The 23,807-nt window shown below is 36.3% G+C and overlaps 1 protein-coding gene across 3 annotated transcripts in view; it reads left to right on the forward strand.

Moving 5' to 3' along the window:
* SYT10 (synaptotagmin 10) overlaps positions 1-19,052 on the forward strand; it is a 66,790-nt gene extending 47,738 nt beyond the window's left edge. Inside the window, exons 4-8 of one of the 3 annotated variants that reach the window (XR_005794480.1) lie at positions 9,480-9,600; positions 12,937-13,108; positions 15,645-15,774; positions 17,630-18,383; positions 18,752-18,861. Coding sequence is in view for 2 of the 3 variants with exons in the window: in XM_040488448.1 (XP_040344382.1) it covers positions 9,480-9,600; positions 12,937-13,108; positions 15,645-15,774; positions 18,752-18,823 (495 nt within the window). In the remaining variant the exon portion in view is untranslated. Of the gene's footprint in view, positions 1-9,479; positions 9,601-12,936; positions 13,109-15,644; positions 15,775-17,629; positions 18,384-18,751 lie in introns of all 3 variants that reach the window. The other 2 variants (XM_040488448.1, XM_040488449.1) reach the window with 2 other exon arrangements.
* The last annotated feature ends 4,755 nt before the right edge of the window (positions 19,053-23,807 follow it).

Here is a 23,807-nt window from a genome sequence, read left to right on the forward strand (position 1 = left end):
TCAAAATCTACAGACAGCTATTTAGATTAGCCAAGAGTAGCCCAAACCAAACACTCTCGAGTTACTGGTCAAACCTTGGTTTTTAAAGTTTAAAAGTCCATCACGTGAAGGACACCCCTGCCATTACTCCACTATCAGTGATATAATGGTTCTCTACTCCATGTGCAAGAGTTTGGCAAGAAAGTCTTAATATCTAACTGTAGAACAATTTCGTTGAAACAAGTTATTCAAAACAAATTCAAACTGCAAACAGTGCTGTACAAAACAAGCTTTCAGGGGTGCCTGGGTGGTTTGGTTGAATGTCCAACTCTTGATCTCAACTCAGGTCTTGACTCAGGCTGGTGATTTCAAACCCCGCATTGGGCTCCACACTGGGCATGTAGCCTACTTAAAAACAAAACAAAACAAAACAAAACAAAAACAAGCTTTCAAAACATTGGTTTGAAATCACAAGTCAATACACAATGGGGGGTGAAACCATGTAAAGTAAGGTAGTTTCTTAAATAGTGAAGCCAAGTTCCTCCAGTCCAAGTGTCTATGTACAACGATACTGAGAGGGATGTCTTTAATTAGGAATTTTAGGAAGGTATTTAAAAGCTTCAAACACTCTAAGGAGAGCTGCATAGTTTATTACACAAGTTTCTATGCCACTATCTATAAACAGTCATCAAGGTTTGAGAATAAGTCACCAGTTCCTCTCAGCAAAAAGTTTAAGGTGTCTCTTAACCAGTATTATAAAGGGAAGAGTTCTTATTAGATTTGTATTCTCTTCTTATGCCCCAGGTTGCTCTTGTCCCAGTGTCTACAATGGACTATCCCCTCTTTGTTTCAGGCAGCTTATTATACCAGTAGATATGAAATTTGATTTGTTAAATCCAGGAAAGGCTGTTTTAAGGTCTCAGCTCTTTTCTACAACCTGAGCACTTTGTGGCTTCTAGTAGCTAAATCCAAGGTTGTGTTGGATAGGATAAAAGCTAAACCATTTTGGCAGGCAGAGTTACTTCCCACCCAGACTGAGAGCTGACAGTGGTTCCCCACTGAGTAGAAACATGGCACTATTAAATTGCATCCCTGGCAATAGTAGCTTTGCGTGGTGACTATTGATCACTAATGCTCATTGGGGTTTGTAATCATTCCATCTCTAACACTGCCATGTTCTCTGCCCCTTTCTGCCCTGACTTCAGCAAAGTTTCACCTGGACTTTGTGCTATGGCCAAGCACAATGCTTAATATGATAATGTATTACTGAAAATATATTATTGAAAAGTGTATTCCTTCCTTCCTGCAGAAATATGAGCAGGTCCTGCTAAAGGGCACCTGGTAAGCATTTTCTCTGTCTTCCAGTGGAGATGGTGGAAAATAATCAATAATGAAAATGTATGTAAAAATCCAGGAGTTCAACCAGGTGCTGTGGCAGAACCTTCCTATGCCTGTTCCTTCCTCCACCCTCATTCAACATGGTGAAATCTGGTTTAATCACATCACTGGGAAAAGGAGGCAGGGCAGGAAGGACGTGTGTGAAAATTGTGGTTCTTTGAAAGAAAAGGAGAGAAGTGGAATAGAAACTGGAGAAGATTTACAATGTTAATTACATTTCCTAATTGTATTCTATCAAACAGCTTCCTCCTCCTCCTTTGCCTCCCAGCGTCACAAGATTGCTTGTGCTGGCAGGTTGGAGGAGATGGCCAGATGTGCAAGGAAAAAACACAATTTATACACCTTAAAGATACATTTGATTCTCAAATTCCAATGCATGATAGAATTATAGCAAACATAATCCCAGATCATTCCAGAGTAGAAGGATCTTTGAAGAAATAAAGTTCTTTTTTGAAAATGTTTTTATTTATTTTAAAGAGAGAGAGTGCAAGCAGGGGAGGGGCAGAGAGGGATGGGGGATAGAGGATCTGAAGCAGGCTCGGCTGACAGCAGAGAGGCCAATGCAGGGCTCAGACTCACAAACCATGAGATCATGCCCTGAGCCAAAGTCAGATGCTTAACCAACTAAACCACTCAAGCGCCCCAAGAAATAAAGTTCAATAAAACCAATAGATAAGTATCCTCTAGCTTTAGCTCCCCAAGCCCTTAGTGTATCTTTAGATGGCTCAAAACTATTAGGACTATTTATTGTACCTCCACGACCACCGTATGAACATACCCTACAGTTCCTGGGGGCCCCACGCAAAGAGTCCACAACACCCATAAACTGTGTCTTTGCTCACTTGTTCTCTGGTTATGGAGTAGCCTTCACTCCTTCAAATGGTAGGTGTCCCTACTATCACTGAAGTCATGACCCAGCCTGATGCTCTTATGATTTATTCATTCAATAAGTTTTTTACTGAGCATCAACCTTATTCCAGTCACTGACCCCAGAAACATTGTTATAAACAAGAAAAGAAGTGGTATTTTTTCCAACATCTACTATGTGTCAGACTACAAACTGGACCCATAATATATCCCTTTAAAATTTGAATGCAACCCTTCCAGGTAATTGTTATTAGCCATGACAATGGATTTCATCCTGACTGCAGAAAAAAAATCAGGGTTGATCTAAGTATTCCTGAGGAGAGGTCATTTAGAATAAGGCCAGTGTGTTGCCATTTAAATTATCCTGTGGCCTTGCCAGAGCCAGTGGTCTCTGTTCACCTTTGGTCATGGCTGGACACTTCACTTCTCACCTCATGGCCTCTTTTTGTGCTGCTCCCTCTGTTTTTAATTCTCTTTACCTTTGGTCATTCTTCAAAATTCAGATCAAAAGTCACCTACCTCTGAAGTTCTCCTAAGTCTCATGAGAAGAGTCAGATACATTCATTATCCAGTATGGTCTTTCCTCATGAATCCCCAACCAGATCAACCCTGATCTTGTTCTTGAGCTTGAAATGGAGCTGGTAGCACTAGTTGATCCTTTGTGGTCTTTCTAATGAGGTTCTGTTGGGTCTGTAGCACACAAGGGCTAAAAGGGCCTATTTATACATTCCTCAACATGCTTGAATTATGTATTCTATTTAGCCCTCATTTTACCAGTGCTTAAAATTACAAAATTTGAGAGCTGGAAAATAAACTAGTTTATCTATTGGAACACCCTCATGCTATACCGAAGAAACTGAGGTTAAGTGAGCTTAAGTGGATTGCCCAAGGTTGGATTCCATGATTTTCTCAGATGCATGGATTGTGTGGGTCAGAAAGAAATAAAGATTTTATAATAGTTTGAATGCAGCAGACCCACTCTGGGTCTGCACTGCACCATAGCTTCATTTTGTGAGCAGGTGGATGAAACACTGGTAATTGAATGAAGAAGCTCATTTTGATCTAGTAACACATCGTTTAACAGTGTGAGGAAAACCATCTGTTTTCTTACCAACCAGGAAATGTGAAAGGCAGGCTGCATTTAGGGTGTTAAGTGGATGTGAGGACTGCTGTCACCATGGCAACCAATTGTTTGTTTAAAATTTTCTTTTCAATAAGTCCTAATGATTCTTATTTCCTAACAGATCTCTGAATCCAGACCTTTCTTCAGCCAACACCTTCACACACCTGTTTACTTCAATGGCCCCTCTCTTTTTTTCATCCTAACCTAGCCTACTCACAACAAAGAAATGTTTTTCAAATATTATTTACATTACTGTCCTTATTTTTTGAGTGTCTGTTTATGCCAGGCACTTTACATGCATGATACCTACCTTGTGAGGCAGATGTTATTATCCCCATGTTGTGATTGAACCGAAGTTCAAGGAGGTCATGTATTTTTGACATGTAGGAATTAGTACATGGAAGATGTAGGATTTTAACTCTGGTTTTTCTGATCTGGAAACTTATACACCCTTTTCATTCCGCCAAGCTCCCATTCTTTCTTGTTACCGGTACCATAGGAGCCACAGAATAAGCTACCTATAGCCTTACATGACCTCCAACATGTTACCAAATTCCTTATTTCTCAACATAAGCTGCTCATTCTTATTTGTAAATATCAATCATAGTACTCACATACAACACTATTCCTCTTGTTCTCTGTCAAATCCCACCTCTTTAGACTCTCAAACCCCAACATGATGTTCACCTCCCTCCAGGAGTGCTTCCCTTGGTTATGACATACTGTAGTTACCAAGCCTTGAATCTGCCTCCTCTCCATGTCTGTACTCAGTTGCTATAGTTTGACCTTACTATTAGCTCAGTCCTCGAATAGGATTGCCAATGACTTTTATTTTTATCTTGGAGAGTGTTACGTGGAAAGAAACTTTATAACTGTGACTATGTTTATGAGGTTAACTATACCCAATTATTAGAAAATGATCTTTATCTACCCAGCCCCATGTCTGTGGAACCAGGATAAAGAAATCAAACATACAGTCCCTGACTCAGCCTCAGTGTCGCACTTTTTCATAAGCCCTTCTCCCAAGTATACAGTTAAAAGATTGTCACTGTGAAATGTTCCACCAAATACATTAGTGTGTATGAGAATGGTCTTCTTACCTGTAAGAAATTTTATGGAACATTATCCTAGACTTAAAGCAGGTTTTCAAATGATTATTTGCCCAAAGATACAATAGTTTCTCAAAGATTAATATGGGAAGCTCATGCTTATGTAGAATTGGAATAAATGAGGTTACCCATAAATAAAATTTTCAGAAACTCAAAGCCTTTCTCATTTTAAGAAACTAAAACCCCAAATTACCACTTCAAACATTTTAAGGAATTTCAATAAAAATAACTCTAAAAATTAGTATATACTTCTCTACCTTCTTAAACAGAACATATGGAATATTTTTTTCTTAGCTTAATGACTCGAGTCATCATTTTGAATACTAATTACTGTTGAAGTTTATAATAAAATGCTGTTTTTAAGTTTCTAAGACATTATTATTGTTCCCCTTGATACAAGATGATTCCAGATTGTTATAGTTTTTAGAATGTTTCCTTCTTTCTTGTATGAATATTGTCTCTCTAGCCATCATTTATTGCTGCCTTCACCAGATCAACTCTGTTTCCCCATCTCCACATTTCACGTGTGAGTTTTGACCTGCTATTGATTGATATGCCAAGTAAACATTGTTAGAATTTTGTCTAAAATAATAGTAAATGGGTGTTGAATAAAAAATGAAGTAGAATCCTTATTTAAGAGAATTTCATCAGATAACTGTGTTATATTTATGCCATATGTTCAGAGACCTTTCAACTTATTTCCTGATTCTTTGCTGGACACTGGAGGGTTCAGATTGTTGGGGCTGAGTGTGGCCTTATAAACTGCAGTGATCTGGGGCAAAGAAGAGGCAGGAATTAAAATACACTCAGCTCCCTGGAGTGAGGCCATCAACACGGGGACAAACTCTGTCAGGGTACTGAGCATTAGTGCATGCTAGTTCACAGGACTATAGCCAAAGTCTGGAGTTCTGCTGTTACATTTGTTAGAGGACCTTTTTAAAGGTTATATGGCCATTTACCTTCATTAAGTTCATTTTTCATACTTATCTCTTAGATCACTTCCAGATGTAAAAAGTTCTAGAATATTGGTATTTACCTTAGAGAGTATTCTGCCCTTTTCAGTACGTGAGCAGTTTCAGTTCTTTTACATTCATACTTCCTGAAGGAAAAATCTAGTCTAATGAAGACTAACTTTTGTGCACTTGTTATGCATGAATATTATACATTAAGCATTATCACCCAGTCCATTCCAGTTTCCTTAGAACCCCTGACCTCATGGAGTTTAAATGCTTCAGGAGATTTATTACTACTACAGTAGGCAAAAAGCCTACTAGCTTGTCATACAGAGCTGCCTGGAGATGTTCTTTAATCATGCTCTTTGCTTTCAGTTGATTTAGGCTAGTACTTTGGTCAACTCCTCAGTTTAACCTCTATGTTTACCAATACCCGTTAATAACAGATAGTCAAAATTATGTTGCAGCTGGATCCATAGAAAGGACCTTTGAGAGATGGGACCAAATATGGTAAAACTTTCTTTGTTCCAACCAGTAAGCATGTGATATATCTAGAAAAGTAGACAAATTACTTCCACAGATTGTTTAATGTGTAAAAGTAAAACCATATCAATCACCACACATGAAAGTGTTTCATTAATCCCTTTGATTTCTCTGTTTGTGTACCTTTGTCTGTTTGTGGTACATTCCCTATTGGACTCTAAGCATTTCATCTATGAGACCATGTCTCCTGTTACCTTCCAGCTTCTCCATCACCATCCCCAACTGATAATTCCTGGAAGGAGAAATACACAGTGAGAGAAAGGGGGATGGCTGCCAGGTAGAAAACTTTAGAGAAAACTCTACCAACTCAGGCAGGTGGGGGGGCGGGGAGGAGGGCGGTGCACCTTGGTGGCTCAGTCAATTAAGCTCCTGACTCTTGATCTCAGCTCACTGAGGTCTTGATCTCAGGGTTGTGAGTTCAAGACCCACATTGGGCTACATGCTGGGCATGAAGCCTACTTAAGAAAGAAAAGAAAAGAAAAGAAAAGAAAAGAAAAGAAAAGAGAAGAGAAGAGAAGAGAAGAGAAGAGAAGAGAAGGGAAGGGAAGGGAAGGGAAGGGAAAGGAAAGGAAAGGAAAGGAAAGGAAAGGAAAGGAAAGGAAAGGAAAGGAAAGGAAAGGAAAGGAAAGGAAAGGAAAGGAAAAGAAAAGGAGAAAGGGAGAAAGAGAGAGAGAGAGAGAAAGAAAGAAAGAAAGAAAGAAAGAAAGAAAGAAAGAAAGAAAGAAAGAAAGAAAAAGAAATACTTGGGAAAAGAGACAGAAAGAGAAACAGGAAGAAAATAATCAGATAAAATAGGATCAGACTTAATTTCTCAGCCTTTCAGAGCGTACTGTTTTCCTTCTCAACTGACATCTCCAAGGACAGAATCATGCCACATCTACTTGGCATCTACGGCACCTACCAGTGCACCCAGCAAATAATATTCATTAACTGCTTGGTGGTGAAAAGAATGAATCCTTTGTAAGAGATTATATTCTTCCTGTTTTTCATCAGGCCTCTCCTATTGGATCTTACTCACTATTTGGGGTCTGTAGCAATTCAACAGCCCAGAGGAGACCCAGTTGGATATATCTTTGTTTTAAAACACATATTTTTTACTAATGTTCTTAAAAAATAATAGCTGCTTTCCTTCAGTAATTTTTTTTCATTTATCTAGTACTTACTGAGCTTCTCATATGTGTAAGGCACTGCTCCATGTGATAGCAATACAGCCATGAACAAAACAGCATCTTTTATCATATGCCAGACACTATGTTGAATGCTCCGGACTCTATTTACATTATCTCATTTAATGATTAACACCACTGTTGAGTGGGTATTTTTCCCAATTTAAAAATGAAGCTTCAGAGATTCAAAGTTGAAGTAAATTTCCTGGATCTCACAGCTAGGAAGTAGAAAACAGGAGTGAAACACAAGGTTAACTGGCTGTAAAGTTTATGCTCTTAATTACCAAGCTCCACTACTTCTAGAGCCTGGATAAAGAAATCAGAATTATAGAAGTCGGAACCTCAGCTGGAAGAATAAGTCCAGTAAATGTGAATAGTTTGTCATGAAGAATTTTTTGGAACCTGTTTCTATGGGCCTGGGTACATAAGCAACTTATTTCCCACCAAATTAAATCCACCATATATTGTCTCACCAGGGATGATTTGATCAAATCCTGTAAACAGCTCTTTTGGAAGCATCTTAAATGTGCATTGTTCACACTCATTTTCATTTGTCCACCATCTACGCAGCCATGGAGAGGAAATATATCTATATCTGGGTACTGGACACAGTTCAAATTCACATTTGATACAAAGCAGATCAATTTTTGTCCATATTAACTAATAATCTTTTCATTCCTTCCAAAAACTGCACTGAGAGCCAGCTATTTACCATGTACTTCAGAAGGAAGTAGCAATAAGACAGACAAGAACTCTGCTGTCCTAACCTTAAATATGGGAATCAGAGAAACAAAAAATGAATTTAAAAGATACTTTCTGATGATAAGTGCTCTGAAAAAATGTAAAGGGTCTGTGAATAGTTGAGCATAGGATAAGAAGATGGAAGGAGATGCTATTTGAGCCGAGTCCTGCATGGTGAGAAGGAGTCATCCACAAAAAAGACATAAGAGAAAAAAAGAAAATGCAATTGGCAAAAGCAGGAACAAACTTCATTTGTTTGAATAACAGAAAAGAAAAAAGGCTTGTGAGTCTGCATCAGAGTAAGCTGAGAAGAGAGTCAAGAAATAAAATTAGAAAGATAGGATCCCTATCACCCAGGGCCTTGTATGTGTCACCTTGTAATGCATTGTCCAAACCAAAGACATATTTAGTAATTGAAAGGGATGAAAGGGGCTCCTGGGTGGCTCAGTCAGGTAAGCCGACTCTTGATCTCAGCTCAGGTCATGATCTCACAGTTTGGGAGTTCAAGCCCCGTGTCAGGCTCTGCTCTGGTGGCACAGAGCCTGCTTGTGATTCTGTCTCTCCCTCTCTCTGCCCCTTCCCCATTTCATGTGCGTATGCGTGCTCTCTCTGAAATTAAAAAAGGGAAAAAAAATAATTAAAGGGGATGTTCTTTTTTTTATTTTTTAATGTTTTTATTTATTTTTGAGACAGAGAGAGACAGAGCATGAGCAGAGGATGGGCAGAGAGAGGGAGACACAGAATCTGAAGCAGGCTCCAGGCTCTGAGCTGTCAGCACAGAGCCCAACGCTGGGCTTGAACTCACAGACTGTGAGATCACGACCTGAGCTGAGGTTGGACGCATAACCGACTGAGCCACCCAGGCTCCCCGAAAGGGATATTCTTAATAATTACACCAGGAAAGTAGGTACAAACCCAGAATTTCCCAGATATACCAAGATTTATAGTTACCCCACTTATATACCAGGAGTTTGAAGTTTCCAGTATAGTTGTGAACCCTTAGATGGTTTTAATCAGGAGAGTAAAATAATTTGATTTGCATTTCATAAGTGATCACTTTGGCTCCTTCTGAGATTGATCAATTTTAGAGACTGATAAAGTAATCCTGATATTTGCCTGATACTCCTAGAACTAAAAAGAAAGTCACTAATTTGGATAGACTTTGTAGACTTTGTAGACAAGACATGGATTGGATGTGTAAGGGCAAGGGAAAGAAGGAAGAAAAGTGACTGCTGGGCTTTTGGCTCCAGCCTCTGGTTGAATTATGACATCATGTGCTGATTTGGGGAAGACTGACAGAGGAATTGGTTTCAGAAAGTGAATGGCAATGAATGGAATCAGCAGTCTGGTTTTGACTATAGTAAGTTTGAGATTCCTGTTAAAAACACAAGTGGAGATGTCAAAGGAGCGACTGGACTATACTCCCTTTTTTTACTCTGTTTAGAACAGCTTCTGGCAATGTCATATGTATCCTTAATAAAAACAATTTATAATAACATTCAGATATTCTATTAAAGTGATTTTTTACTCAACATATTCAATTATATTTGGTTTTCACTTGAATGCTTGAAATTACTAACATTACCAATTGCCTTTCTAGGAAAGTATAGATCTGGGTGAAATCATGTTCTCCCTTTGTTATTTGCCAACTGCTGGACGTATGACATTGACAGTCATCAAGTGCAGAAATCTGAAGGCTATGGATATCACTGGGTCATCAGGTATGTACACAATTGGCCTGATGGGTCAAGGGTACATTCTCAAATTCCAAATAAAATATTTCGTATATACAGAACTATATGGCTGTTGAATTGTTGAGTTCATTTGTCTATAGTTCATTTGGACAAAGTACTCCAAATCACCTGTTTTATTTACATTATCATTTCACAATTTTTAAAAGATGTTATCAAATAGATTGACTATGAACTTGGATTTTTATTTTTTCTTTCTCTGCTGATCTAGTTCTTTCTCAAAAATTCATAATTTACCAATCACTGCCCCACTTCTAACCAGTCAGTTGGCTTATAAAAGAAGATTCTTGGACTTCAAGCTTGCATTACCCTACAAGTATGAAAACACATTTAGACTTAATTTATCTCCCTTACCTGATCTATAGAGAAATAACAAGTTTCCAAGACCATCATGTGCACTTATTCTTACCACCTTTCCAAATAAGAATTGGGGCAACAGTAGGGACTGAAATAAATAATAAAGAAATGCTTCTTGAAGTTTCTTAAAGATGTTCTTGGAGGAAATTTCTCTTATGCTAATTTTGATAAAGAGGTAAAGCCACACCATTCTCTTTTATTCCTTTATTTATTTATTTTTTTTTTTAAGTTTTTTTATTTTTGAGAGAGAGAGAGAGACAGAGCACGAGCGGGGGAGGAGCAGAGAGAGACGGAGACACAGAATCTGAAACAGGCTCCAGGCTCTGAGCTGTCAGCACAGAGCCCAACGCAGGGCTCGAACTCACAAACCGTGAGATCATGACCTGAGCCGAAGCCAGACGCTCAACCGACTGACCCACCCAAGCACCCCTATCCCTTTGTTTAAATCACAACAGTCTGGAGGGTTATATGTTAACTAAATATGTGAACTCTGGCACAGGTCTATGAAGGGAAAAATGGTAAGGACAGAAGAGGGAGGTCAGTAAGCATGTGTTCAATTAAACAAATAAAAAATGGTAGTGGAGATACAGGAAAGGATGACCTAAGGAAACGAATCTATAACTTTATGGTTCTACAGAACAAAAAATAAACTAAATTTGCAAAAAGCTTAAGGGATAGAGCTCCAGGATATACTAAGTGAATAATAATAATAATAATAATAATAATAATAATAATAAAAAGTGAGGTGCAAAAATAAATACAAAAATCATGCTCATTTCTGTGTAAGAATAGGGAACATTACAATATATATTTATGTTGTTAATATTTGCAAAAGAAATACCAAAGCGATACACAAAAACTAAACGGTGGAGAGAGAGGTATGGGAACAGATGGGAGGGAGACTTCCAATTGTAAATTTTTCTCTATCATCTTCACTTTTAAACTATTTTGTGAATTATGTTTTCATCTTTTTTAATTTGCAACACATAATTGATATATAAAGGTAGAAATAAAGTAAGTAAATTTAACATTTACTTTGGTGAAAAAGTCTTGGGACAGTAAATGTTGAAGAACTCTGCAAATTATTGTTTATTCTACTCTTTCCACCATGTATCAAAAGAGATCAAATTTTGAGACAAGCAGACAGCATCAAAGTTATAATTAACTACAAAAGTACTTTTTGTTTATATGAAGCTTTTCATCAGAGGAGTGCATGCTCAGAGAACACCACCTCATTAATTCTCACAGGAGGCTTGTGAATCAACTAAGGAGCCAGTAAATTATCCTTGTCACTAGTAGAGAAATGTGGTCAGAGACATGATGGGGGTGGTGGAGGATAAATCATGCCTTGTTCCCATTGTTAATGAGAGGCCTAGGCCTGGGGGCTCATAGACCAAAGAGTATCAGAGAAGTGAGTTTCTTCCTTAGAACATACTTCCTATTAAAAAACTGAAAAATAAATGGGAAGCAGTCACTGAACATTACCATTTTACTTTGTTTTCCTTTGCATACTCTATTTCTAGTCAGAAAATATATTTTGCCCCTTGATGGAAATGCTTATGAAATATACAGATACATTTTTCTAGCGCTTAAAAGGTGTTCATTTGCTCAAATAACTTTATACTGCCATGATTTTGGCTTATTCTAAGGAAATGAGATGTATTACTCCATAGGTGGAAAGGAGAAAAAACAAGAATGAATGTAGAGCAGTCACGGATTTTCACCAGATAGCGTTCTCACCCCAATGCCAACACCCCCTCCCAAAACCACACCTGCTTCTCATAAAAAGGTACAAACATAAGGCTTTTACAGAAACTTTCATATGATTCTGCATAATTTTCTATAATACTGGACCAGTTTTTCTACTTAAGGTGGCAGAAGTAAGACTGGAGATGAGTCAGTGGGGGCAGAACTTGTTAACATTTATTTGACCCCTTTGGCCTATAAAAATGTACTCCAACTAAATTTTTCTCTTCCAAGTTGGCATCATATAGACAATGTCATATCAATAGGTTTCCTTAAGAACATCTTTAAACCAAGTATCACCTTTTTTTTATTGTATAGTATTGTATAATACCAAATACAATGTAAATAAATATAAATACAATGTATTTAATATATTTGTAGTGACCTCTTCTTCAATCGGAGCTCCTTAATCAAGCACCAACATGCTGACTGTAAAATTAAACTTCTAATTTTAGTACCTTTCCAACAATTGAGGAAATTCTAACTAATGTAGGTTTTGCTTTCTAATTTCTACGTATTGTATCATATATATACATATATATATACACATATATGATACAATATTGCTCTTCACAAATTTTACTCTTATCCTAAATCATTTGAAGGAAATTAACTTTAATGCAATTATTCTTACTTGTTAGGATTATATTCCCTGGAAATCACTTTTAACAAAATATGTCCTCAAATAGCTGTGACTAAAAGACACATTATAGTTCTGGACTGGCTCTTGATAAACTAGTAGGTTTTCTCTGTTGTATTAAAAATGAAATTCTTTTCTGATTCTTTCAGGATAAATTCTTACATTTAAAGTAAGAAGTCATGGGGTGCCTGGGTGGCTCAGTCAGTTGAGCGTCCGACTTCAGCTCAGGTCATGATCTTGCGGTCTGTGAGTTCGAGCCCCGCATCGGGCTCTATGCTGACAGCTCAGAGCCTGGAGCCTGCTCTGGATTCTGTGTCTCCCTCTCTCTCTGCCCCTCCCCTGCTTATGCTCTGTCTCTCTCTGTCTCAGAAATAAATAAAACATAAAAAAAAAATTTGAGTAAGAAGTCTTAGTCTATTGCCCAAAATAAGTCATTTGAATTTAAAACCTAATACTACAAGGCTTAATATACTACTTTCCTTATTTAGTTACAGTTACCTACAGTTTGATTTATGTCTTGTACTATTACTTTCATTTTAATGAAATTACCTCACTACTCCTAGATCCTTATGTCAAAGTGTCTCTGATGTGTGAAGGTCGGAGATTAAAAAAGAGGAAAACAACGACGAAGAAAAACACTCTAAACCCTGTGTACAACGAGGCTATTATTTTCGATATCCCTCCAGAGAATGTGGACCAGGTCAGCCTCTCCATTGCGGTCATGGATTATGATAGGTATGTGTATTTCTCTCACTGAAGAACAGCCCTGTGTGGTCATATGTAGAGCAAATACAGTTTTTCTGGTTATTTACTGCTACAACAACGGTTTTAATTTAAACTGGAAGAGGGAAAATTTATTCATCCAAAATTTATTTTTCCCATATTATAGTATTTCTTTTTTCTTTTCCAAAAGAAGTCATTCTTAAGTTGAAAGACAGGACACCTGGGGCTGGTGTAAGGGTGGTGCAGAAGTAATATGGAACCCATTACACAAAGCACTATTGTGATGTCCTTTTACAGTAACGACAGAAATTACAACCAATCAAGTTTGTTTTCCCAACGGGGCTGGAATATGAATATAGTAATTCTTAACCAGGCTCTATCATTAACTGGCTGTGTGAAAGGGCAAATTATGTAATCTCTTTGGGATTCACTTTTCCCATTTGAAAGACATTAGCATATTATAGGACCATTAACAGTGAGTATTAAGAGTGGAAGGTGAATAACGGCCATAGGAAGACAGCCTTGATACCTTCATGTCAATCTTAAAACATGCTTTGTGGATAATTCTTCCAGCTCACACACTTTGAGTCACTTCTTTCACAAAATCAGTGGCAAACTCCCAAGTGCACATCTGAAGTTTCTTCCTGCTTTAGCTCCTACTTTATTCTCCCATTCTTGCCTGGTCTGAAATGTTACCTAGCTCTATGTACCCCATCCCACCCATGCTTCACAGCTTCACACACACACACACACACACACACACACACACACACACACACACCCCTTTTAGAAAAGAATACTGTATGTTTAACCTACAAAATTATCAGCACACAGACAGTGTCTTACTACATTTATTTTGTTCTAATATATTCAAAAAGAGTGCTCCATTTTATGGTATGATGAAAACAGTAGTAACCAGAACCCTGTAACCTAGAGAAATTGATATGCTATCCTCTGGCTCAGAGGAAATGAAGCACTAAAAAAATAAAATGTTTTATACCATCTATTTGCAATTAGTTTATATCACAGCTTATGGGAAAAAATTTTACTATTTATAGAGAGAGAAATCTTGAATTGGTTAAAATTTCAAACTCTAAAAATGTTGCAATGTTTTCATCAGAAGCCCTTGTTCTGTTTTACCAAAAAATTACTCCTATTGATTTAGCACAGCAGTGACTGCAGGTAGATACAAGTGAGTGTTTGTCATGCAGACAGTTTTAGGGAAATAGATGCTAACAATATATAAAACAGAAAGATTTGAAAAATTATTCCTAAAAATATGTTTGTTTGCGAAATTTTATACGGAAGAACCACAATACTAAGCATTCGTATCTACATCAATGACAGGAAGAAAGTAATGAAAAGATCTTAAAATTATCTCAAAAGTCTCCTTAGAGATGTCTGTCAAAATAACCCTATAGAAATGCCCTTAAATTACATTCCATTCTAGGAGCACCTGGGTGGCTCAGTCGGTTAAGCATCTGACTCTTGATTTTGGCTCAGGTCATGATCTCACAGTTAGTGGGTTTGAGCCCTGCATCGGGGTCTGTGCTGACAGTGCAGAACCTGGTTGGGATCCTCTCTGTCCCATCCTCTCTGCCCACCCCCTCAAATAAGTGAGCATGTAAATAAATAAATAAATAAATAAATAAATAAATTAATAAATAAATAATAAATAAATAACATTTCATTCTTACGCAACTTAGCACATGCACACTTGAGTCAACTGTCTTGATTCATATGCTGCCTCTGCCTCTTACTAAGTGAGTAGGGGTGGGTCCCTTAACTTCTCTGGGTGTTTACTTTCTTTATCTGTAAAATGAGGTGATGATAATGATACTCATGGTCATGGTGTGAGAATTAAGTGAGTTAGTACATTTAAATTACTTACAACAGTGTCTGGCACATAATAAGCTCTCAGACATATTAACTATCATTGTTATTTTGATTTATTGCTGTGAAAACAGGACAGGAATAGAAAATAGGAATGTTGTGCAGTGTGCTCTGGTGCCATGCAATAATAAATCAAATGCTGTAGTAGCCCTGCCCTGTTTAATTGTAGTATAAGCAGTAACATACGCTGACATATCACTTAGAGTCAATTAAATATGGTCATTTATACAAGACAGTGGGTACTGACCTTTTGATAAGAAATCTAAGCATCATTATAAAACATTAAGCCTTGTGGAGAAAAAATGAGAGCTGATTTATATCACTTAAAGTTGATAGTACTGCTTCCAAATTCAACAGTACAGGTAAGGAGCAGTGTTTCTCATTCTAGTTTATTGTAACATGTGCTCAAGTTACAGAGAACTAAAATGGTTTATGTGTGCTCCTTTTACAAATTCATATTTGAATGATCTTGTGTAGTAAATTTTGTTTACTTAAGATTTTTAATTTGACCTAAAGTGGTTTAATCTGCAGAATCATTTAGAGCCCATCACAAAATCCAGTGTTTAAATCATATGCTTGAAATTCTGCTAAGATGTATGAAACTCCATTTATCTTTGAATGTTGGAATGAAAGTGTGATATCCTCCGAATCGTAGGGTAGGACACAATGAGGTCATAGGAGTGTGTAGAACAGGACTGGACGCTGAGGGTCTTGGGCGAGACCACTGGAATGAAATGCTGGCCTATCACCGAAAACCAATAACACATTGGCACCCCTTGCTGGAGGTATGCTGTGATTCCCTGACATCTACTCTCTCTCTCTCTTTTAATCTCTTTTGCTTAAATATTATTTATCTGCCAATATTTGCCTGAAATTTTATATATTCATCTATTTTTTTAAACAGAGACTGCTCTTACTTCTGTCCCACATATTCTATCATCCAGTATTCAGAGTTCTGTGTGCCTTGTTGTATTTTAGAAACCACTAAACTTTCTGCATTTGATATTCCTTTGGACAGTAAGCTCATGAAAATTGCAAGACTGTCATTATCTTTATGTAGCCTGGAAACTTCTATCAATGAGTAATAGAGCAAGCAAGTAAATTTATTACTAACTGGAAACAGAATTTTGCTGCTTCTCTTTTGTGAAAACAGCCACCTCACCTAAACATCCCAAGAATCCTTAAATAGAAGTACTATCTTCTAATACATCTGTGTAAAGGGACAGGTATATCTCCCAATACTCTGGTCAGGGGGTGAAAGTGCTCACAAATATTTAGAATGTTGAGACATCAGCATGCCTGAGTTCGAAGCCTGGCTCTGCTTTGTGACTGTCTATTAGAGAACTTTGGACATGTTACTGTAACCTCTCTACATTTCTGCTGTTACTCTGTAATAGTAGTAAACTCAAAGAGTAAAACTAAATAAAATGCCAAATAATAAGTGCTTAGCAGTCTGACATAATGTTAGCTCTAATTACAACTAACATTAATAGTTATATTAACCAGAAATATCAATACCAGTTTCTATCAGGATTTTTAGGCTTTAAGTTACTTGTCAGTACTTGATACACTGAATGTTGCTAGATGAAATGACTTTCTTTCTCAAAGATGATTGCTGGGAGCCTCTTGAAGAGTCACAAAGTAAGTCTTCTATGTGACCTGAGAGATAATGCAGGATGACAAAACATTGTGTGGTAGATGATGGAATTTATGCAATTCGATAAAAATAGTTATGATAGCCACATAGTAAATTAAAAATACTCTGCCCTATGTTCACCAGTAAGATTCTGCTTCTTATCTGGCACTAAGCCCTGGGTTGAATGAGAAAGGCAGCACAGTGTAATTAACTAAATGTCAGAGAGTCCAGGTTCCTTTCATCTTAGTCAGAAAACTGTGACCTTGGCTGTTACTCAGGACATTATAGGGAAAATCTGATGAACCCTATATGAACAGTGCATGTTCAGGCAACAGAGGTGAACTGTTATCATAGATATGTGCTTATATATATTAATGCTCTTAATCTTTACCTCATTTCATTTCATATAAATCATAAAAGATACACATATACAAACACAAATGCACATTCATGCAGCACTTTCCCTCAAAGTACAGACATGTGCATTCTCTAATTCAGCAAGTCTTGGGAAAGTTGTGTTTCATGTCAACAGTGTGTACTGTCTAAAGTATACTATACTTTTTATTATTCGATCACTATCCATTTTCCTGCTTCTCATCTTGTTTTTACTTAAAATTTGAAAAGCGAATATTAATTCTAAGAATCTAGACATGAAAGTAGAGTTTGCTGGGCAGAGAACCACACTGGAAAGTGATGTGGGTTCTAATCCTTGCTTCTCTGGCTGTCTAATCCTGAGCAAATCACTTATTCTATCTACAGCCGCATTCCTGCATATTTAATGAAAATAGAAATGCATGCCCCTCCAGACTTCACAAGAATTATGTAAGGAGAAAAGAGATAATATGAGCAAAAACTTTTCACTAATAACAGGACAGGGTTTGTGTGACCCAAGGTATATTATAATTACTTGTAAGTGTTTAATAAGCAGCTCTACATTTATCTGGTGAAGGGGAGCTATGGAATAGGCATCTGTTTGTGTCTCAGGACATGTGAACACTTTTCAGTCACTGTAGGACATACAGGAAGAACAAGCTACAATCTGGGCATCAGAAGAAGATCCCTGATATTTTTATAGCAGCTGAGTATCAGAGGACAAATGGGACTAAAGACTATGTAAATATACTTTCTCCAGCAAGTAGCTCCTTTTTTCCAACTCCTGCACCTACATTCATTGGTCAAACAGAACATATGGACTAGAGACCTAAGAACTGGCTGGATTTTGCATTTTGGGAAAGTGGTGAGTGTATAACTATGTCTTTTGTTGCCAGAGGAGGGATTAAAATAATAAAGGAACAATTACTCGAAAACAGGGTAAGTTGGTGGGACAGAGACTAAAGCATCATTTAGAAAATCTGGCTACTTCTACCTAAATAATCAAAAGTTTATCCTGTTGTAATTGAACTTTTTAAATACATGTAATATTTAAGAACCATGAGAAATTATTCTTCAACCCCCATGGCTCCCATTTGCCAACGTCAGTCCCTGTTGTTTCGTTAATGACCCTGATAAAAATCACCTCCTGCCTTAGAACAAGTGCAATGTGGTCTCTTGTGCCTTGAGCCTTCTTGCGCTTACCTAGCAACTGTTCTCCACTATCACAAACCATTAATTATTTTGCAGTGAGAACATTCATAGAATGTGAAATGAATCTCTAGTCATGAATAATTGTGTGTACAGTGTTGGTCTGCATGCCATTTTGTACCATGCTGTGTCTACATCTCCGTGAGATGTCTGTGCCCCATCGTGCTGCCTGAGAAGGTGAGTTCTGGAGGGTGGGGTATTTATGTATATCTTCTCCTCAGAGACTGCATATCATGGGTGAATATTCACGATTAAAAGGTAACAACAGGGGCACCCTGGTGGCTCAGTTGGTTGAGCATCTGATTCTTGGTTTCAGCTCAGGTCATGATCTCACAGTTCGTGGGTTTGAGCCTTGCATCAGGTTCTGTGCTGACAGTGCAGAGCCTGTTTGGGATTCTGTGTCTCCCTCTCTCTCTGGCCCCTCCCTGCTCATGCTCTCTCTCACTCAAAACATAAATATACTTTTTTTTAAAGAGACAGCAACAACTACCCACTTTGTTATTTTTTTGCATTAGATCATGCATTATGAAATTATTGTCTTTCAGTTACCTGGCCGGGCAACCAGTTTTGATAGTCAAGGATCCTGTCCATCTCCCAAACCACCTTCCACACCATAATGCCTCCAGAATAAAGACCATTTTAATAAGGACCCAGGACCATGTGCTCATCAGATCAGAAAAAGAGTGGAAGGTTTGATTTCCTCATTTAAAATATATCCTGATAATGAACAAACTTGATGTACAATTTTTCATTTGCTTTTTTTTTTTTTCCCTTCTTTAACTTTGGACATCTTGATACATTTTACTTGAATACAAAAAGTCCTTACTTTCATAAGGCATTTTATTCTTCATTTCATATACCTATTAGCACAAAGGTGTTATAATAAGTTGCAATCCTTTGCATAAGAAATACATTCTTTTAAAAGAATCCATACTTATCTAAAATTAAATATAGTTTATGCTGCTATTGTATAAAGTAGCACATGTCACTTATGTATGGTTTTGATTTTGTTACAATGTTCATCTCTAGTCGCACAGATGGTTCCATATAGACTTTAATGTAAATTTTTGAACTTAAACAGCATTAAATCCTTAAAGAATCAAATTAATGTTACTTATCTAATCATATATTCTTTCATTCTCAGAAAATTAGGTCCTTAGTGAGGTTTGGCTCTGCGAAACTCAAAACTTTGTCTCTCAAGCTCATTCTTTGAAGCATACACGTAAAGCTGTAATTTAAAGAACAATTTTGAATTAAACTTAAGGAGTAATATTTAGTAGCTGGAAAATGGAGGTTGAGCCATTTGGGCTACCATTTTATACTGTCTTAATGTTACAGTGGTTCAAACATCTGTTGAACTGTTTAACTGATATTTTCAAAATTCTAATAATCTTTATCTCAAATGTAGCGTTAATATTCCTAAGTCAATAGAATGAGACGTCGTTTATTTTTTGTTTGTAAAGTTCTCAAGTACTGTGACCTGTATATTTTATGACATAAAGGTATTACATAGATCCTGTATTTCTGATAGAACATACTACACCAAAGGTACAATAAAATGTCTGTGCTTATTGTCAATTAGATTGTACATAGTAATGGTGACTTTTAAACCCAATCAGAAACTAATCCCTAGAACTGGGTATTTTCCTAAAGAATGGATGACTTATTTTTCAGAAAATTCTATACATATATCATAAATAACATAACTTCCACATTTAATAGAAATCAAAATAATTCTAAAGGCCCAGACCCACAGTCCTTTCATGAAAGGTATTTGCCTTCATAAGGATCAAGGATCAGGCCAGGAGTTGTAAAAACTATGCAAATGTTTTTACATGACAGAACTTTCTTTTAAATCAGGTCAACTTTTTATTGTCTCATTTCTGGACCCTATCTGAAGGTATCCATATTGAATGACCTCAACCATATTTTTGAGATATATGCAATGGATAGTGCATATTTCAAAGCTATCTCAAGATAGGAGGTTAAAAGAACAAAAAAGGCAAGAAAAATCTGTATTTAGAATGTAAAAACACATTATCAGAATGAGAAAATTTTATCAGTAGTTATAAAATTTTGATTTTAGTAGAATCCCTTATTTCTACATGTTAAAAAAAATTTAAGCTGTGAAATTTTGATCATGGCATCTCTCATCTGATGGCATTACTGTTAATTAAGATGTAAATATTTTACACATTAACATTTTAAAGGCAAACACAATTCCCTAAAACTTTTCAAAAATGACTGTATCTTCCTAACAAAAGAAATTATTTCTAGCTAATATTAGCTGATAAAAAATAACAGAAGGAACTTGTTTGAAAATAATTGTCTACCTTATGAAGTTTAGAAGAACCATTTGCTATACACAGAATGACTGAAGATGATCCTTCAATTTTGGAAATCTTTGTTTCACGAGGAAATAAAAATTGTCAAATGGGAAGACAAGTGATACTCAATAAAATAACATTTTTGCTGACAGATGTTTTGTTAGTAGATATAGCTGCAGCCTATAACTAATTAGCAACTGTATTTCCTTATATCTCCTATAATAATTATTTTCATCTGAAAATATATTTTAAAGGACTTTTTATGCATTCTTAGGAGCTCCTGCTTTTCTTTGCCTCCTATGGAGAAAAAGCCAATGCTTGTGATGAAAACAACACAAACAACCAGCCAAACAGGAGACTTTACTATGGGTATTATAGATAAAATCTGTTTTTAGGGTAGTTTTTAAAAATTGTTTCCTAGGGATTAGAATAAACCCATCATGCCAAGTATTTGTTAATCCTGTGAGACAGATGAAAAGAAACTTTACCACAGCTCATCTTTCATGCAACGCATGAGGGACGTTTACCCTCCTATTCATAAAGCGTGATCATTTAAAATAATACTTCTTGTTGCAAAAACATAATCCTACCACTTTCAACACAACACACCCTCATTCTACACAGCCACACACCGATTCAAACTGATCCTCCTTCTGCTTGTAATTGAAGATGGAATGTTTTGAATTTCAGTATTTAAAATTAACATTTTAATGACAATACTGACCCATTATGAAGTTGCAATTTGGGTATATAATGAACACCTAATTTCAGGGACTTATTCAGGGACTTGTCCAACATAAGTCTAGGAAAAGGGAGCAAGTGTTGATTCATTTTGTAACACTGATTTTCTTTTTGGTTTTTAATTTAATTTAATTTATTTTATTTACTTGTGTATTTTACCTGATTCTCTAAATAATCAGGGGAATGAGGAAATTGAATATGAAAGAACATTAATGTTTGTGGAGTCTACAGTCTTCTCACCAAAATCTGAACAGACAATGCTTTTTACACTAGTTTCTTAATATTTTTCTTGACAATTTTAATCTTCTTTGTAAGGCTAGCCCTGTTTCTGATACTTTGTTTTACATGTAAAAACTCATGATATGAATGCATTCACAGTTCAGTAAAAACTATCATTACGACTATGTCAGGGAACTAGAGACGGAACGCAGAGCCAAGCATCCACTTTCTCATGCAGTTTTGGCGAATGTGCGTGTGTTCTAGTTACTGCAGGGAGATCACAATTGATCAAAACTGACTCAGGTTTTAGATAAAAGCAAATATATTTGAACCTATTTGGTTATGATACTTGTCATTTCCACCTTGTTTATTCTCCTATAATTTTTATTATTTTAAGATTTTGCAGACTCAATAAAGAACAATCTCGTAAGACTTTACCTTAATGATGAATTCCTTTAAAAATGAAAAAAGCTAAACTTTCACTCCCTTCTCAACTTCTGCTGTCCATAAAACAAAATATAACTTATTTCAGAATGGGTTATCCAAAGAGCTGAAGGCTATTGCAAACAAAGGGATACAAAATCTTAACTTTGAACACATAGTCATTTCTTTACCTCTTTAAGGAGTACTTGATGTCATCTAAGTGCAGTACATATAGTTTCATGGAATGGCATTTCATTTTTGCCACCTTAATTGTGATTATTACCAGGTAACTTGACTACCTGATAATTAAGACAAAAAACAAAATAGACTTGATAAGGATTTCAGAAAGTCATTCAGCCTCCACTAAATCTAAAGACAATGTGGAGATCTGTTTTAGTCACAACTTGTTCTTGCAGCAGCTCTGGTTATTCTGATATACTTCAGTTGATCTAAACTTTCATAGATTTTAGGCTAAGAATTTATTGCTGCCAATAGGAGATGATGCAGAAGTATGCAAAGTAAAGTAATTTAAAGTTAAAATCTACATGGGGCACCTGGGTGGCTCAGTCAGTTAAGCATCTGACTTCAGCTCAGGTCATGATCTCGTGGTTTGTGGGTTCAAGCCCTGTGTCGGGCTCTGTGCTGACAGCTCAGAGCCTGGTGCCTGCTTCAGATTCTTTGTCTCCCTCTCTTTCTGCCCTTCTCCCACTCTTCTGTCTCTCAAAAATAAATAAATGCTAAAAAAAAACTTTTAAGTTAAAATCTATGTTACTAAATGGTAGTTAAACACAGATGTTAAAGCACATGGAAATAAAGATTTTGAATGCAAAATCAAAATCTTCTTTGTACTTTTAACTTTTGGTGGAATACAAATCTTCTAATACTGTCCAAAAAAATTCATGACACAGAATTTTAATAGTTCCTCAGTGACATGGCTCAGGATATGATTCATCTGAACCTACTAAGACCCATTCTTCAAAAGAAAATAGTGAGTTTATATTTTACATAGGAAACAGAGCTGATTAAACTAAATTCTGTTTCCAATGTATTACTTAGTGATGCTCTTTAACGTAAGAATTTTCTATTTCATTAAAATACTTTTCCTATATTAACTCAATTTTATGTTACAGTGAATAATAATTTACTAAAAGACGCATTGATAATACTTGTCATCCGCCATTAACAGTTAACCAAAAAGATGTGTATTTGAACAGTGGCAGTAAAGTAATATTCAGCTCAAGTGTTTTCTCATCAGAGTAAAAAGGTGTTTTTTCATTTTCACCCTGCTCATCATGAAGGTGGGTAACTAGGGTTTGATTTGATGGCATGACAATACCATGGTATAGAAACTTCAAAAAGAAAGAACTAAATTAAGGACTGCAATGAGGCTTAAGTTATCGCATGCAAACATTTTGAATACCAGAAATGGTGTTTGAAAAAATAAGTAGGTGTTTAAGAGAAATGATAGGCTTCTTTATGCCTGAGATGATTTAAATACACTCCTACAAGGAGGAATTGATTAGAGTAATTCTATTTTTATCCATATTGAAATACTGGAAATGACTAACTATTGATAGATCTAGAGATACAGATGGCACTTAATGTGGAATTGTTTTCATCTCCAACTGACAATAATTTCTTCTAAGCTCACCTGGGTATAAGAACTCTCTCCGAAGAACAAACTATGCCTGATCTTATGAAAGCGTAAAAAAATGTGTCATTTTCTTTAGCAATTTTGTTGTGATTTACATCAACTGTGCACAGAATCCCTATTTACTGTACAGGGTGGTGGATTTCAATTATTCAATTTCATATTTTTGTTCCCTCAAAAACCATTTAATGGATAATGAGGCATATTATAAAAATGAATGAAAAATTCTTAGAGAAGTCT

This window comes from Herpailurus yagouaroundi, unplaced genomic scaffold, assembly GCF_014898765.1.
Source record: "Herpailurus yagouaroundi ecotype Mexico unplaced genomic scaffold, PumYag 166, whole genome shotgun sequence".
NCBI lineage: Eukaryota > Metazoa > Chordata > Mammalia > Carnivora > Felidae > Herpailurus > Herpailurus yagouaroundi.